We start from the raw sequence: 16,192 nt of genomic DNA on the forward strand, positions 1-16,192 counted from the left end.
TCTGGTCATCAAAATCTCTGACTTCACAGATGAGTACATAACAAAGTCAAGTTGTGGTATCCTAACAGAAAACCTTCTTTAGGAATAACTATATTTTTCTCCTCTGTCAAGACATCAAATGACACTTGAACAACCATATACAAAAAGCTTTGCAAAACAGATGAGAAGAACTGTGCTATACACTTGGTGTTGAGTTAAAAAACAGTTTAATGTCTCAAGGCACCACCACGGTAGAATTTTATACCTGCAAGTAATCATCTAATACACTATGATACAGTTAAGGTAATGTATTAATAAATAGCTTGTGCAATTTTGGGAAGCAATCTATAAAGGAATGTTAGATATACAATAGGCACGTACTATAATACAAATAAAAACCAAAATTCCTAGAAAAAGCATGCTGAGCACCTCTTGGTATAGGTTGAGTTTCTTATTCTAAACACTATGTAAATCTTAACTTACAAAAGGTAAAACTGAAATCTTAGAGTAACTGCTTATTTAAATTGATTTTCCTGGGTATTTTCCTCTATGTCACAGGATTATTCTTAGGGACAGAGGATTCTGGTACTGGCTGTAAAGGGCTGTCTTGTTCATTCAGTTGTGCGTTCAAGTTTTCAGAAGTTAGAAGAGAAGAATTAAAAACTATTTCACTTAAGTCTGATTTTATGGATACTAGGTGTGGTTCTTGAAAATTCAATGGTTCTTCTAACACCTGCGTATTTTCTCGTGTCATTCCCATATCTGATGGTGACTTTCGTTTCATTCTTGTGTATGATTTGTCTAAATTTTCCATGCCTTGGTCAGTTTTCTGAAATCGCCCAAAGAACCAGATGAAGAAACCAAACAAAGCAAAAGCCAGCAAACTTGGAATAAAAGCCAGGCATTTGACATCAAGGCTGGAGCCTGTGAACCTGCTGTGCAAGAACATGTCCCCTTCGGCATAGGTCCGGTTCGTCAGTGGGTTTGTGTTATTGGATCTCCACTCCCAAGATAACTTAGTTCTGTTAAGGTCTCTCAAGCTCTCTGAGTCCTTCACTGTGTAGATCTTCTGCCCAGGACCAATATATTGACCATATTCATGAGGTTTGTAAAATATTTGGTTCTTCCACATATTCAGATCCAAGATTAAAACAAGGAAGATAATTCCATAGTTAAACCATTTGCCTGTTCGGAAAAAAAAAAAGTTCTGTCAATTTATATATCCATTTTAGAAGCAGGACAAATGCCATTACACATAAAAGATAATCAGAGAAAAATTGTTATTTTTTTATTAATCTGTAAAGCAAAGTTGTAAATAAATTTCTACCACAGTCAGATTGATGCTGCATATCCCTTAGTATTTCACAATTAGGTCTGGACACAAAACAATTTTGTAACACAAGCACAGGAATATAACTATTCAATTGACATTACAGTTTGTAAGTGACCAGCTTACTTATGTTGTTTGATATACCAACCATGGAGTGCAGATATATTCAGGTATGGGCAATCAGACAAACTGTGATTTATAGAATCACAGTAAGATTATTGAAAAATAGCAAGGGCTGATTGTAGACTTCCAAGTTTAGCCATCTTAGCTTTTTTTATAGTCTGTGTCTATGAATACACATAATAAATTATATTATTTTCACAGTCAAAGCATATAATACATTCTAGTTAGACATATGTTAAGATCTCACCTGCGCAGTGATGATTGCCATCACCCAAGAACCTGGCAAATCTACATGTCAGCATTAAGTGAAAATACATACATGGAGGATTGTTCCTGCTGGTCATGAATGATTGTGGTCTTTGCTGGAATCATATCTAAGTATGCTTCAAGTGAAAAAGAAAATGTATCATAGGATCTATCAAATTACTTAGGCTAGTGACTTGCACAGAAGTAATGGATTCCAGTTCCTGAAAGTATGTGTGTTCAAACTGTACAACCAGAATTCTCCAGGAGGGTAAGGAGACTAACTTCATGTATTCAGGAGTTATGTTTAATGGTTCTCTTCAGTTCAGATTAAATAGATTGAAAATAAACAAGAATATTTATTCTCTTGTTATTCTCTTGTGTTGAACAGTCGTCACTGTTTGGAAACTAAACTGAACCGAAAAGACCTTGCAGACAATCCTATAATTCCTGAATAACTCCTCTATCAAAGACAAGGGGCTTTGGATGGGTCTTTGAGCAAACCAGTGTAGAGGAAGGTACCCCTGCTCACATCAGAAGGGCTGGAACCAAATATCTCTTAGGATCCTTTCCACCTGAAATCATTCTATGATTTCTCCCTGTGATTTTGTCAATTTTATAATTGACGTGTTAAAGAAAACTATATTTTCAGACTATTAACACCATATTTAATAATATTTAAGTTTCTTAAATCAACACCAAGAGACTAAAAGTGATGCTAAAGTATGAAATAATATAACAAACAATACAATGTAACTTGATGTTTCCTGTGGATGCTTGACGTGTATTTAATGTTTCTATTTTCCCATCACATCTGTCTTTCAACAGAAAAACACAGGATTCACTGATCAATAGCTGTTGTCCAGCAGAATGTAATAGCTGACTGCTTGTTTTTTCCTCAGCTGGGCAATTAGATGACTCTTCTTTACCTTACCACCATTTCTTAGGACACAGTGATAATATCACTATTTTTCATATTTTCACTGTCTGAAAATGTTTTGAAAATGGCCATGGGTTCAGAAGTTATTTGATGCTGATTGTTTGATAGAAAGATACACTGTTCCTGTCTCACAGAACGTATGAACTTGAAACTCCCTCACTCAGCTCCTAGTCAGAGCTAGGCAGGCAGAAACAAAGCCCTCAGGTGCAGTGATTGTTGGGTCCATGTGGGCCATATGAACCACTTAGGTCCATCATCCCATTTAGTGAGGATGAACTGCCACCAGTACGTCTAAATGGCAGCTAGCTGGCTGAGAACAGCTGCCTATAGCTATAGCAGATTTTCTCAGAAATCCTTACATTTCTTATTCCCAGACAATTTTTTCACCCTCTGCATCACTGTTATGCTTGATGAGCTCTATAAATTTTCCTTCTCTTTTGAATACAGTTGTCACCAGAACCAAAGGCTGTGTATGAGTAACAGTCTCACTATAACCATATGTGAACACAATGACATCTTTCTGCTCCTACTCAATAATCCCTTTATCCGAGGGCTGCATTAATGTCCTTAGAAACAAAATGACTGAGTTACTGCTGTCTTGGGTACTTACAGAAAGTATTTACCTCTTTCTAGAATACCATGTCCTCTGCCATCTATCCCTCTGCAAGACAGGTATTCACTGCTGCACTAGCAGGCATGACAGCCAAAGAAGCCAACCAAGCCATCCTTCTAGATTTGTGATGTTTTGAAGCACAAAGATGTCATTGTGCTCATATGTAGTTATAGAGAGATTTAATATATTGCCCAATCTTTAACATTATAACTTAAATGTTTATAATGTATGTATATGAAATGATTGTTTATTGCAACTTAATTTTAGCATAATCATTTTCATAGCAAACTTTAAGTCATATATCAAGCCTATATAGGAAATAAGTTAGGTAAATGAAAAGTCAATCACAATCTTTGATCTTGTGCATGAACAAATTCAAGTTTGTAAGTTTGCAATGGATCATAATAAATGTGTTATAAATGTATAGATACTGATTTTATTTTTAAAAATTTCAAGTTTCATTCCAGATTAAAAGTGACAAGGGAAAATGGAGCCCCATGCTATGAAGTCATTTAACTTATCTCTTACCCAGCTTCTGTAGGATTAGTATTACTGCTGCTTTAGGGTTGGCCCTACTTCCATGAAATCTGTGTGGCAATACTGGCATATACCTGACCCCACTTAGCCCTTATTGGATGGAAAATGGTTTATTCAAAGACAAAATTTGAAATGGAATGATGTAATAGGATAAACTCTCAAAGACTGGAAGGCTAGTAATCATTTCGTCAAACTGAAAAGAATTTTATCCAGTCTTAATGAAGTTAACAACAAAGAAAGTCATGTGGGAAAATAGGTTGTGTCATTCAGCCATGCACTACCTGAAAAGTGACCTGGTTAACAACTTTATAACTTTCACAGCACTGACATTTTACATGCTGCTCATAATATTTGGAGAGTTCGGAATCTGATGTGGTGTATTTGGAAACATGGTACAATATTGCAATTTGATGCAACAAAGATCCTCCAAAATAAAAATTGGACCCAAGCATATTAGTGTCCTTGTCAGGCTGTGATGCAAAATGTGAAATATTTTTATAGACACTGTAGACTACAACCAGTATTTGGGGATGAAAATTCACTCCTGTTTTCTGAGAAAGCATGTCTGTTGAAGAGGATTGTATCCTCCTGGCTAGAACGCTCACCAGAAAGGAAACTTTGACTCTACAATAACCTCCACTTGTGGCAGTTTGGACTTGCATCATAAGACCATGCTCTGAACATCAGCCTGTACAGAACTCTGCTTGGAAACAGTCTCCCCCCGCTGCTGAAGCTCAACAGCTGTGCACTGCACATGAATGCCAGGGGTCTTCTCATTTTGAAAGAAGTATGGATTTTCATTTTTCCCTTTTCCAGAAATTCACATATTTTCACCATCGAACAAGATTTTTGGGCAATCCTCCACACAACACTTGGAATATATCCCAATATTCCAAAACAGCTGCTGATTCTGTTTTATCTTTGAATGCCCACTCTGGCAGAGGCTATTCATTTTCCAACAAAAGGATCTCATGTAGAAGCTAATCCTCAGAAACCTTACTGAGGTCAGAAGGTAATGTGAAAATTCTACTTAATAAGGCTAGACGGAAGCAGCCTCATGCTGTGCAACCACAGCCAGAGGCTAGTGTAGGACATGTTTGCTTTAGACTTCTATCTCAACTGTAATTTGTGTCTAAAACTACTCAGACACTGCTGCAAAACATTTGAAATGTTCTTCCTATCTTCTGTCACATTAGTGTTATTAGCTAGATACATGCATACAGACAGACCACTCACAGCTGATCTAAGATGTTAGTCCTCTGAGGTTTTTTCACATCTGTGTGCACGGACAGCTTTGGTTTTACCTCTAACCTTTCTATTTTTGCCCACGGACTCCCTCAGGCTACTCTTTGTAAGCTTGGGCTGAATCTCGACATGCTGTTGGTTCAACTCCACAAGCCAGCCATGCTGGTAACTCCCCAGCTATGAAGGTGATGATTTCTCCTTTGGGTGGAAGGCTACTTGGGTCAGATGAGCCCGCAGAAACATGCTACACACAGCCAGAGAAATCTCCCATCTCTTCTGATACCTAAATTGTAACATCTTCAGTTTGAAAGTTACCTGCATACTTGACAGTAGATGCGCTTGGATTTCCAATGCTTCCATTAAAGGGCACAAGGCAGCCCCCCCTCCCAGTGTCTTTTAAACACAAAAGAAGCTGAACAACATTTATTTTAAGTTTTACAAATTTCCCTGGGTATTATAGAAACTAGGATAGACTATGTATTTTCATAAACATCAGCCTAAAAAGGAAAACACACACTTTGCAATGAACCATCTGTCAAGGGAAATCCAGATGAGCTAAGCAGATGCAGGAATTCAAGTTTTTTTTCAATGTTCATAAAAAAAAGTGGCTATCAAAACAGAATGAAAATATTTAATACTCAGTAAGGAGTATTGCAAGGAGTTCCTAGCTGCAAAGAAATGAGAGTAAAATGAGGTACTCAGCTACCAGTAAAAATAAGATAGCTTTTCACAATAAATTCAAAATTACATTGACACATATCAACTACAGTCAGAAGATGTTAATTCACTATTACTGCCAACAACATTAAGAAATCATAAGTCAGGACTAAGAAAGTATGTTAGTAGTTTAAAGGAGCATGGGTTAAAATAATATAGTGTGTACAATTCTGTTTTTCTGCCTTTTTAGACACTGAAGTATGCAGAAGCAAATTTTAATTTTTTTTCCTCTGCAATCATGATCTTTATTTTATGAAAGCTGAAATTCTCATTTACTCATTGTATTCAGGAGATAAATTTTTAAGACAAAATGGAAAAGGAAAAGGAAAAAGAAAAGGAAAAGGAAAAGGAAAAGGAAAAGGAAAAAAAGGAAAAGGAAAAGGAAAAGGAAAAGTGCAACTGTCTTAAGACTTGTGACAAAGTCAGGAGAGCTGGCAACACATAGCATGTAACTGAAATTATTCATCTGTACACAACTTGGTCAAAGCCATCAAGGACAAACCAACAGAATGGTGGCTTGAAATCCTTGACTCCTTGGAATGTTGCTTTCCTTAGAGCTGCTCCTTTGTGGGACCATTGCTTATTTGAAAAAACAATATTGAATAGGGCTACCTTTATTTATGTCAATCAACAGTGACTAAAACAGACAGTGTAAGAACTAATAAAGAATAAACTTTGCCAGGAAAAGGATGGCAAATGTTATTTCAGCCATGCCTTCTTTATTCTTGCTACTTGGGAGAAAATGGTTTTCAGTTTCTAAAAATTAGAGCACAAGCCATAGATTTACAGCCTGGATTTATCTATGTAGCTAGTACTAAAAGAAATGTTTTTCAGGCCTCAGTGTGCATTTCCTGCTTGTTACTTAAAAGAAGTCCTATGGTTAAATTTAATATTCTGGATTCTGTGTATTAAACAGGGCTTAAATGAAGCTGGCTCCCTGTCGTTACCATCGTTGTACATCCATGTCACCTGCTGCAGTTGCATCCATGTGCATAATTTTAGATTGGATTATATTAATCTTGATTTTTTATATATATATATATATATATATAAAATTAGGTTTTTATTATTTTCAAATATTCTACACCTTGATTTGAGTAGAATATTCAAGTATATGCACATCCAGACAGTCACTAGAGCTTGCAAATTATCCAACATGATGCCCTAACCTAAGACAAGAACTGATGGCAAGAACAGATGGTTCAAGCAAAACTTACCCAAAGGGAGGTTCTTGTGCCATGTGTTATGGCTGTTTATTAGATCTCCTAAAGGGTGGTGTAGCTCTGAGATAAAACAGGCTCTCAGTAGACAGGATACGTGATATGCAGTCAAATGGATTGATTTGTCTCGCGAATCTAATAAATGGATCTTGTTAATGCTGAGCAGGGAAAAATTTTCCTCAGCCCTCATTCATTATCTCATCCTCATTAAAAGAATGCCTTCTCACTAGAAAATCAGAAAAGATTCCAGTCCTCTCTGCAGAAGACTACAATGCATAAATATTGGTTTTATTTGGTTGGCCTGTTTTCAAACAGCAGCATTGCTACTGATTGCATTTCTGATCACTAATTTATGTTCTTTGCTCTTGTTTATTCTTTGATTATCCCTGATTATCATCTATGTCTCTGTCTCTTCTACAATGCAAAACTGTTCTTTGCTCTTCAATTCCTCTTCTATCACCCATTAATTATATGCCAAGTTTCTGTATCTGGTGACAGCCCAACCTACCACTCCTCAGCCATTTTTCCTACTCCTCTGTGTATCCATTCCACTACTTTTCCTTATACGGCATCTGGGAACCCTGTGGGACTGAGCCCCTCCAAATTAATTCCCTAGCTTTGAGAAAAAGGAAAAAAAAAATCTTTTTTGCTATCCCTGAATTTCATACCTGTAATTCACATAAAATATCTGATGCTTAAACTAATTTTTTTTTCCTCTGCTCCTTTCTTTTTCTGCTCACTTTGGAGAGAAAAATGTGTTCATCATGTACACATAACATCTCCTTTCACCCTACACCTTCTAGTCACTGACTGGCCATCACTTACTTTATCCTGTTCCATAAACCACTAATTGGCTCAAATGGTCTCCATCAGATATGTACCAGCTCTTCTTTCTCCTTGTTAGCTGGCTGTTCTCTGTCAGCATTCCAGCAGGGCACCTACCTTCAATTTTGAAAAACTTTCTCTCCCTCCATCTGTAATTCCTGCTGGCCTATTTGCTTTCCCTCACTCAATAGCCAACAGGTAACTTCTGCACTATTTTTATCTTCTTTTCTGTTTTTTAATCTCATTTCTGCATTCTCTGCTGAACACACTTCTTTTCTGAGGCCTCATTCAGTCTGCCTCAGCTCAGTGCTGGTGTCATTCTTTCCTTGACACATTTTCTTCCCTCTGCTTCAGCTGTCTGCTGAGCTTGTGACTCACCTGCTAACTCTTGCCCTTATCTTTGTATCATCTCTGAATGCTCCTTTTGTCCCTGGTCTGCAGGAGTTTCTTTTGGCTTGTCCTTGGTTGCCCTCATCTATCTTATTTCTGTGTGGCGTCATGTGCTGTGACTTTTTATATTAGCAGTTAAAGACCCCTGCCAATTCACACCTGCATTCTTCTGTTATCCATTATTATCCATCTTTTCTCAATGTAGAGAGAGGAGCTATTCTCCTTTTGTATAGCTTGAAGGTAAAACCAAAATATTTATCCCTATTTAACCTCCTTCTCTTTTTCATTCCCTACTGTTATTAAAATACTGACTCACAGTATGCAAGGATCAGGTACTTTTTATCTATATGTATCATCCATTTCAATAACTGCAATTCTATTTTATTTGAGGTTATTTAACTGTCTGCTTCTCGTTAGATGACTGATGGAAGTAGGGTTATGAGTGGCCTTTGCCAGATGAGAATGACCAAAGTTATGAAAAGATATTAGCATAAATCACAGCAAAGGCATCTGAAAGCATGAGAGATTTGAAGATGAAATAAGCTGCTAATTTCCCTGAGAGAGTAATTTTAGATAAAAGATGTCTGAAGTTACATTATGTATTACTTAAAGTCACAAGAAGTTGCTGAAATCCGTGAGAAATAGCAGGCTGCTCTGATTTGTAAGATACAGGTTCCTCATTTCCTTGAGAGGGTTATATATGGAGAATATGGATATGGACAGATAAAAGAGAGAGAAAAATTCTGGGACAAACACAAAAAATACACATTTAAGACCACAGTAGCATACATTTGTTACATAGAAGCGGTTCACTGTGTGACTGAGTCACAATCTGTAAGATTACCTACCTGTTATGTGTATGTGATATTCTTCTTTCAGTATCTTTTGGAAATAAGGTACTTTGAATTGCATGTGTGCTGAAGGCAAGCCTGGAAGATTCACTTCAACATCACCCATAAAATGTGGAAACTCCCAGTCCTGTTAAAAAAAGAAAAATAAGAGCCAAAAAGTAAGATTTCACAGTATATTTTTGCGTTTAAAATGGCTTAAATTAATAAAACAGAAATGTTCTATATTTAAGCCTCCATTGTTGGATTTTCTTACTTTAAATTGGACTGACCTACTTAAAATAGAATACCTTATTTACATTAGATATTACAATATAATTTTTACCTCAACTTCATGTAATTGTATAAAATGTGTATAAAAAGTTCATCTCAGAATGACAGTACTGAACCCAACTTACCAGCTGATAGTACAAAACAGAATAAGGATAAGAATACTTATTTAAAACCTGGCAACACTATGAATACCTATATAAAAACCCTGTTATGCTACTTACTCTAATTTGTAATTTGGCAAACTGCAGGTATGAGATTGGCAAAGGTGGCCTGAGCCTTTCAAACATCACATATATCTATATTCTACTTGTTCAATTTGCAAGGTGTTTTCTGTATTTTGCTTTCCTACATTTAAATAAACAATAACTGCAAGTGCAGACCCCTCAGCACAATCTGCCTGAATCAACCCAAGCATAGTTTTCTCCACTGCCATATTTCAGCTGACAAGGTAATGCTGGAAATGTGGAAGCTCTTACCTAGCATTATGCAAATTTTGGTAGTGTGTGGTACCCCAGCTGAGGAAGAGCTGCATTTAAAGGAATTTTTCACTTGGTTATCTGTACCCACCATCAGTCACTTGAAAATGGGTATGACAGCATGGCTCATTAGAGCCCAAACTGAAAGCAATAGTGCTAGAATCAGGATGATTACTGCCAGTGTCATTACTCTGTGCACTGCAGATTGTTGATGATCTCCTGTTACAAACACACTGCCCCTCTTCCCATGCACACTCCTGGATTTGTATTCAACAAGCTGGTGCCACAAGCACCTGAATTACTAAAAATAAAATAAAGGAATCCAAAACGTGAAGAATTCTATGAGTGATTTCTGATTCTTTCACATGAAAACCATTCCAGCATAGCTGTCTTCCCGTGAGAACTAATTCCATTATTCAATTTTCAGTTTTATAAGGATAGAAAGTTTCCTTACAGAGTAATTAAAAAATATTCAAAACTAAGAATCAACTACTAAATTGGGAAAAACTGTTGACTCCCTCAAAGGCAGAGAGGTCCTGCAGAGAGATTTTGGCAAATCAGAGGGCTGGGCAACCACCAACTGTATGAAGTTTAACAAAGACAAATGCCAAGTTATGCACATGTGATAGGGCAACCCTGTCTGTTCCCAGCACACTGGGAAGTAAAATACTGGAAAGCAGTGCTGGAGAAAGGGACCTGAGGGTCCTGGTAAAGGGGAAGTTGAATTTGAGTCAGCAGTGCCCTGGCAACCAGGAGGGCCAACCTTGTCCTGGTGTATCGGGCACAGCATTGGCAGCCGGGCAAAGGAGGGGATTGTCCTGCTTTGCTCTGCTCCTCACCTCGAGTGCTGGGGGCAGGTTTGGAGGCCATATTATAAGACAGATATAAAGCTATTAGAAAGTGTCCAAAGGAGGACAACAAAGATGGTAAAGGACCTTGAGGGGAAGCCCTGTGAGGAGTGACTGTGGTCATTTGGTCTGTTCAGCCTGCAGAAGAGGAGACAGAGGGGAGACCTCATTGAAGTTACAACTTCCTCATGAGGGGAAGAGGAGGGGCAGGCACTGATCTCTGCTCTGTGGTGACCAGTGACAGAATCCAAAGGAATGACCTGAAACTGTGTCCTGGGACATTTATGATATATACCTCAAAAGGTTTCTCCCCAAAGAGTGGTTAAGCACTGGAACAGGCTCCCCAGGTCACAGCACCAGCCTGACAGAGTTGAAGAAGTGTTGGGACAGTGCTCTCAGGCACATGGTGTGATTCTTGGGGTTGTACAGTGCAGAGCCAGAAGTAGTCCTTCTGGGTCCCTTTCAACTGAGGATATTCTATTCTATTCTATTCTATTCTATTCTATTCTATTCTATTCTATTCTATTCTATTCTATTCTATTCTATATATGACCTCTGAAAGATTAATCACTATATATAACTTAACTTCCAAGACTTGCTAAGGTCTCCAACATTTTCTATAATGAAAGGGAAATTGAAGAGTTTTATGATCTGGAAATAGCACAGCCTGATCACTAACAGCTGATTTGTACTATTTGTTATACTGAGTTAAATGGATTAACAGGGGTACAAGCAAGGAGAAAATCTGACACCCTTTACCTAGTTCTTAATGTTCACAGAAATGCAGATAGTGCCAGTTTACAGATGTAGAAGATAAGAAAAATAAGGATGTTCTCATTTTGCTTTATCATTAATGCAACACACACACTTCTGGTAATACCTGCCCAGCTGCAGTCCCTTACCCTGCATCTGTAGACATCCCCTTGCAGGGGGACAGGCATTCAAAAAATTCCCAGAGATAAAAATTTTATGCGTGCACACTTTCAGTTCACTGTTTCTAATATACATCTCAGGACTGGCGTCTCTTGTCAACTCATACATACTCTCACCCAGGAAGAAATAGGAAGAAATAAATTACATATTCCTGAAAATAAATGAATGGAGAACTGTGAACTCTGCATTAGTTATAAGTAAACACGGGTCTATAAATTTGGCCTCCTGTTCCTGCCTTGCCCCAAGGCTCCTACTGTGCCTTTTGCTGATTTACAAATAAAATTCCACCAAGCAGAATTTGTACTGGTCTGTGTCTCTGCATCTGAGTTTTTTATTAAGAAGAGTTTTTTCTCATCTGGATCTGAGAACTACCTGATAATAACATTTTCTACATATATGCCCCATACTGTGTGAAGCACGCCTGAATTGTATCATGGCCCTTATTACACTGAAGCACTGTAATATGGTGTGGCCATAACTACAGAGATGGGCACAGACTGGTGCTGCAGACCTCACATCTATAAACAACTCACTGGCATTCAGCTAAAGAAATGCAGATCTGGGCTGGGCAAAACTACTTTTAGGGGTAACAAGGAAAACAAAGAAGTATCTCACATAAGACACTATCTGTGAAACGTATCTGTAATGTGGAGCTTCAGATCAAGGAGGAAACAGCAGGTCTTGACATGTTATCAAATATAAGAACAGCCCCAAGCAGCTTCTAGCATAAGAAAAAAGAAACCATCATGATGGATATCATATCGTTCCCAGCAAAGGACACCAGATGCCAATGACATGCATTGAACACCATCAAACTGAAACTGCCCATTTCAAGAACCACAGGAACAGAGGGAGGGTGGATGAAACATCAGGAAAAGCAATAGAAACTAAGAAGTGTGTGCATAAGAATTTAGACATTATTATCATTATTATTATTATTATTATTATTATTATTATTATTATTATTATTATTAATCACTACTACTACTACTACTACTCCTAGTGAAACTTCTTTCTGCACAAAAGTATTCTTTTCTGTAATGATTAGATCTCAACTAATAATCAGTGGCTTACAGTTTTTAAATTTAATTTTAAATCTTGGCTGTATATGTAAAGCCTTCCTCCTCCATAAATAAAATTTTGAATGTAACACCTTTACCAGAACATTTATGCAGTCTGTTCTTTAAGAACAGTCCCATGAAATTACAGAAATAAAATATTTTTTAAAGCCACCAACAAATAATAAAATGTATTTGAAAGCGATTTTAAGACAAGGAAACTAAAATAATGAGTTAAACCTACTGACTTCTATGGAAGTCACTACAGATGCAGCAGTTAGGAAAATGAAGCTTTAAATTAGGGATTAAATGGTCTTTGGATCTTCATTTGACTCACAGCTTTGCTAAGTGTGAGTGTCAGCTGTCCACAGACATTATCACCTGCAGATATATAGCTGTAGTATTATTACTGTGCCAAAGAAAAGTAGATTATTATTACATTTTCAGGCTAATGACAAGATCGGGCTGTCATATCCAAGCCCAACAAAGTGGCCATTTTACTATCTAGATTCTAAGAAAATGTTGTCCAAAATCTTTTGAATGTGTTTGGTTTCTCCCTTACTGACAGCCAAAAGACAACTTAATTTCAGCAATATCCAGAAAACCCTTTTCCTGAGAAATTCAAGATGCCTTGTAGATATATTCCACCTCACTTGAAACAGCTACAGGAATAGACCAAATGTTCAAGCCCATAAATCCAAACACTTCCTACTCTGGAACATAGCTCAGGCCTGCATCACGTTTCCCTACACATTGTTTTCTCTCTGTGGCCTCTGATATCAGTCTGTGCTCACCATTGGAATATGAGTGCCATGTGTTATGTTCTTAAAGATTTCAGCTCATAATTATGCAAAGTTCAATTGATCAGCTTTAGTCCTCATTGCTGAGATGCCTGTACTCTGCCATTTGTGGGATCTCATTAGGAACTGGGCCCAAAATACCATATTTAGAATGCATTGCAGAATTGGAAAAATAAAGCTGTACAAACACACTGTTAGGTCATATATGTACCTTTCATACTGCATGAACAGATTGTTTCTCCTTTAAGTCCATCAGCATCAGATTTCTAATATTCATTGACTTCATTGACATCAGATTTCTAATATTCATTGAGTTCAGCGGCTCCCAGCCTGGGGGGATGGGACTGCAGCGTACATCCACTCTGTGTGTGGAGACAGAGCCAACCAGAACCAGCAGGCTTAAATCAGCCGCTCAGAGGTCTCTAACCTCAGCAGAAAGTTCTGTGGCATGTGCAAATCAAATAAGGTTATTGCCTCATTTCACTCCAGTCATTGAGGAAAGGGCAGCCAGAGGATGAATTTAAAATCACTGAGGGCCTCATCCTGGTGTTGCAATGGGCAGAGAGTATCTCTGATTTCCCTCAGCTACCTCATTAAATGCAGAAGCACAGAAAAAAACCTGAGGACATCATGGTATTTGATTCTCTTTGCTTTGGTTCTAGCTACCCAGGCCAAACAGATGCACATACTCTCTGCTGCAATGCCAGGTGTCAGTTTAAGACCCTACAGCACAGCTATCAGCACCAGTTTGGTACCTTTTTAAGTAAAGATATTTTTAGCAATGGTAACTAAGCATCAAGGCCAGACTTTCCAATATGATCTGGCCATTTTTTGCCATCTTCGGAGGAAAAGAAAAGGCATTTCCTGGGCAGCCCTATCCTGACCATTCAAGCCAGGACACAAAGCTGCCCAGGAGAATATTGGCAATGCCTAGTGTCCTGGTTTGTGCAGGATGGGTCCTTGGTGGTTTTTGTTGCAGGTTCTGGGCCATGTCCCCAGAGGATGAGGAGCAGGTGCTGGCAGGATCAAGTCAGGATCATTAGCTGTCTGGGAGGGGAATGCTGGCCCTCAGCAAACCACATCCCATGCATCATGCACACACAACCCCACATGCCTCAGCCATAAGCCTCTTTCCTCCCAGGGAAAAATGCCACAGAGAACATGGGACCATGATTAGAAAACACTAACAACTAATGGTGCAAAAATGTGCCACGGTTTTATTTCTCTTCCTGTTTGAATGTAGCTCTTGGTATGTCCATTAAATATGAAATAACACTAAGAACAATATAAACACTGTTGAAATATTGTAAGGGAAGAGGAATAATGCACACTAAATATTTCTGCTTTAAGTAATGATGACATATACTATATTTAATGCTATGAACACACTTGTACTTTAAATGTCTCAAATCAGTAAATAAAAACAGGGCAGGAACTGAGAAAATGCATATACGAATGTGTATGTGTTTCAGAAATTGCCTATAGCATTTTTTATGTATTTATTAAAAACACCTTGAGGTGAAGACTGTTTTCAGGTATCTTTGCATCTTAGAACATGACGGACACAGGAGATGCAATGGTTTTGTATTTTTGCAAGTGTTTGAAGTAAGAAATTAACAGCCAGAATTCAGAGACAAAGGCCCAACTCCTCCGTGGTTATGTTTCACTTCGTTGCAGTGCTGCAACTCACAGTGATGTCTACAGCTGACACCTGTGTAAGCCATTAAACTGCAAACATATTTATAATATTTCATTCCAACATAAGTAAGAAAGGAAGTCGGCAGCCATGACCAGAACTCACTTTCATGCTTGTGAGATCAAACTTACTGCTCACCTTCTGACCTTCTGTTCTTTGACAAATAGAGGAAGACAGTTTGATAGGCAGTGCTGGTTTTAGCCCTTGTTAAACAAAAAAACACATTTACTCTTAACGCTACCACCTGTATACCAGAATGGCTTCAGTGGGGCTACTTAGCTCCCACACTGAAAGATGACACTCAATTCTTCAGAAGAATTCCTCTTTCATGTTGGTACTATCAGTGCTAATCTCTTCAGAGTTTTGAAGTCCAGAAAATTTTATTTGATCTGGTCATCTGTTTTTGCTTGCCCTGTGTGGATTGTTACTGGCAATAATGATAACAAAACCCCATCAAGAACTGTGGTACCAAGTCTCTTATTGAAGACACTGCTTCACCTTTTATCACTCAGTGTTGATTTAAAAAATTTAAAATACGGGAAAAAACCACTACAGTGGCGGAATAACTGCTTCAGTTGAGATCCAAGCTGCAGAGAGAGAAGATTGAAGACAACTCCCAGGACCAGACATAGGTATAGAAATGCTATCCCCACACTATATGGCAATGGCACTATATGGCATTAACATATACACAGCCATTCTACTGCTCTGTCTCTAGAAACACCACTGCAAATCTTGCTCTTTTTCTCTCATTTGAGAAAATGATAATAAGACAGCAATAACTCCCTCTATTAGAGAGCAGCAATGCATGCTTGGCCTTGAATGACCTCTTTCATTAAAAAAATCATTAGAGAAATCTTTAGTCTATTATCTATTTCTGCTTATTTAAAGGCAACAATTCCCAGGCCACATAGGACCCAAACAAGCACTCTGCACTCTGAATCTACACATTAATACAATTTGAGCATAGACAAAGCTGTGTATTGCACATGACCTCAAAACAGTACCATTTATTACTGGACTGTCTGTATTGGTATTTAGCCTTTCCACAGGAAGCTCAAAATAATCTCAGTATTTCAGTCCACCCAAAATAAGGAA

The 16,192-nt window shown here is 37.9% G+C and overlaps 1 protein-coding gene across 1 annotated transcript in view; it reads right to left on the reverse strand.

The window, feature by feature from the left end:
• Window positions 1-258: 258 nt before the first annotated feature.
• The window catches only part of TMEM117 (transmembrane protein 117), a 180,248-nt gene continuing 164,314 nt past the window's right edge, over window positions 259-16,192 (reverse strand). Inside the window, exons 7-8 of the mRNA XM_030960265.1 lie at window positions 9,011-9,140; window positions 259-1,164 (exon numbers count right to left, since the gene is read on the reverse strand). Coding sequence (XP_030816125.1) covers window positions 527-1,164; window positions 9,011-9,140 — 768 coding nt within the window. The 3' untranslated portion in view covers window positions 259-526. The remainder of the gene's footprint in view (window positions 1,165-9,010; window positions 9,141-16,192) is intronic.

Source organism: Camarhynchus parvulus, chromosome 1A, assembly GCF_901933205.1.
Source record: "Camarhynchus parvulus chromosome 1A, STF_HiC, whole genome shotgun sequence".
Lineage (NCBI taxonomy): Eukaryota > Metazoa > Chordata > Aves > Passeriformes > Thraupidae > Camarhynchus > Camarhynchus parvulus.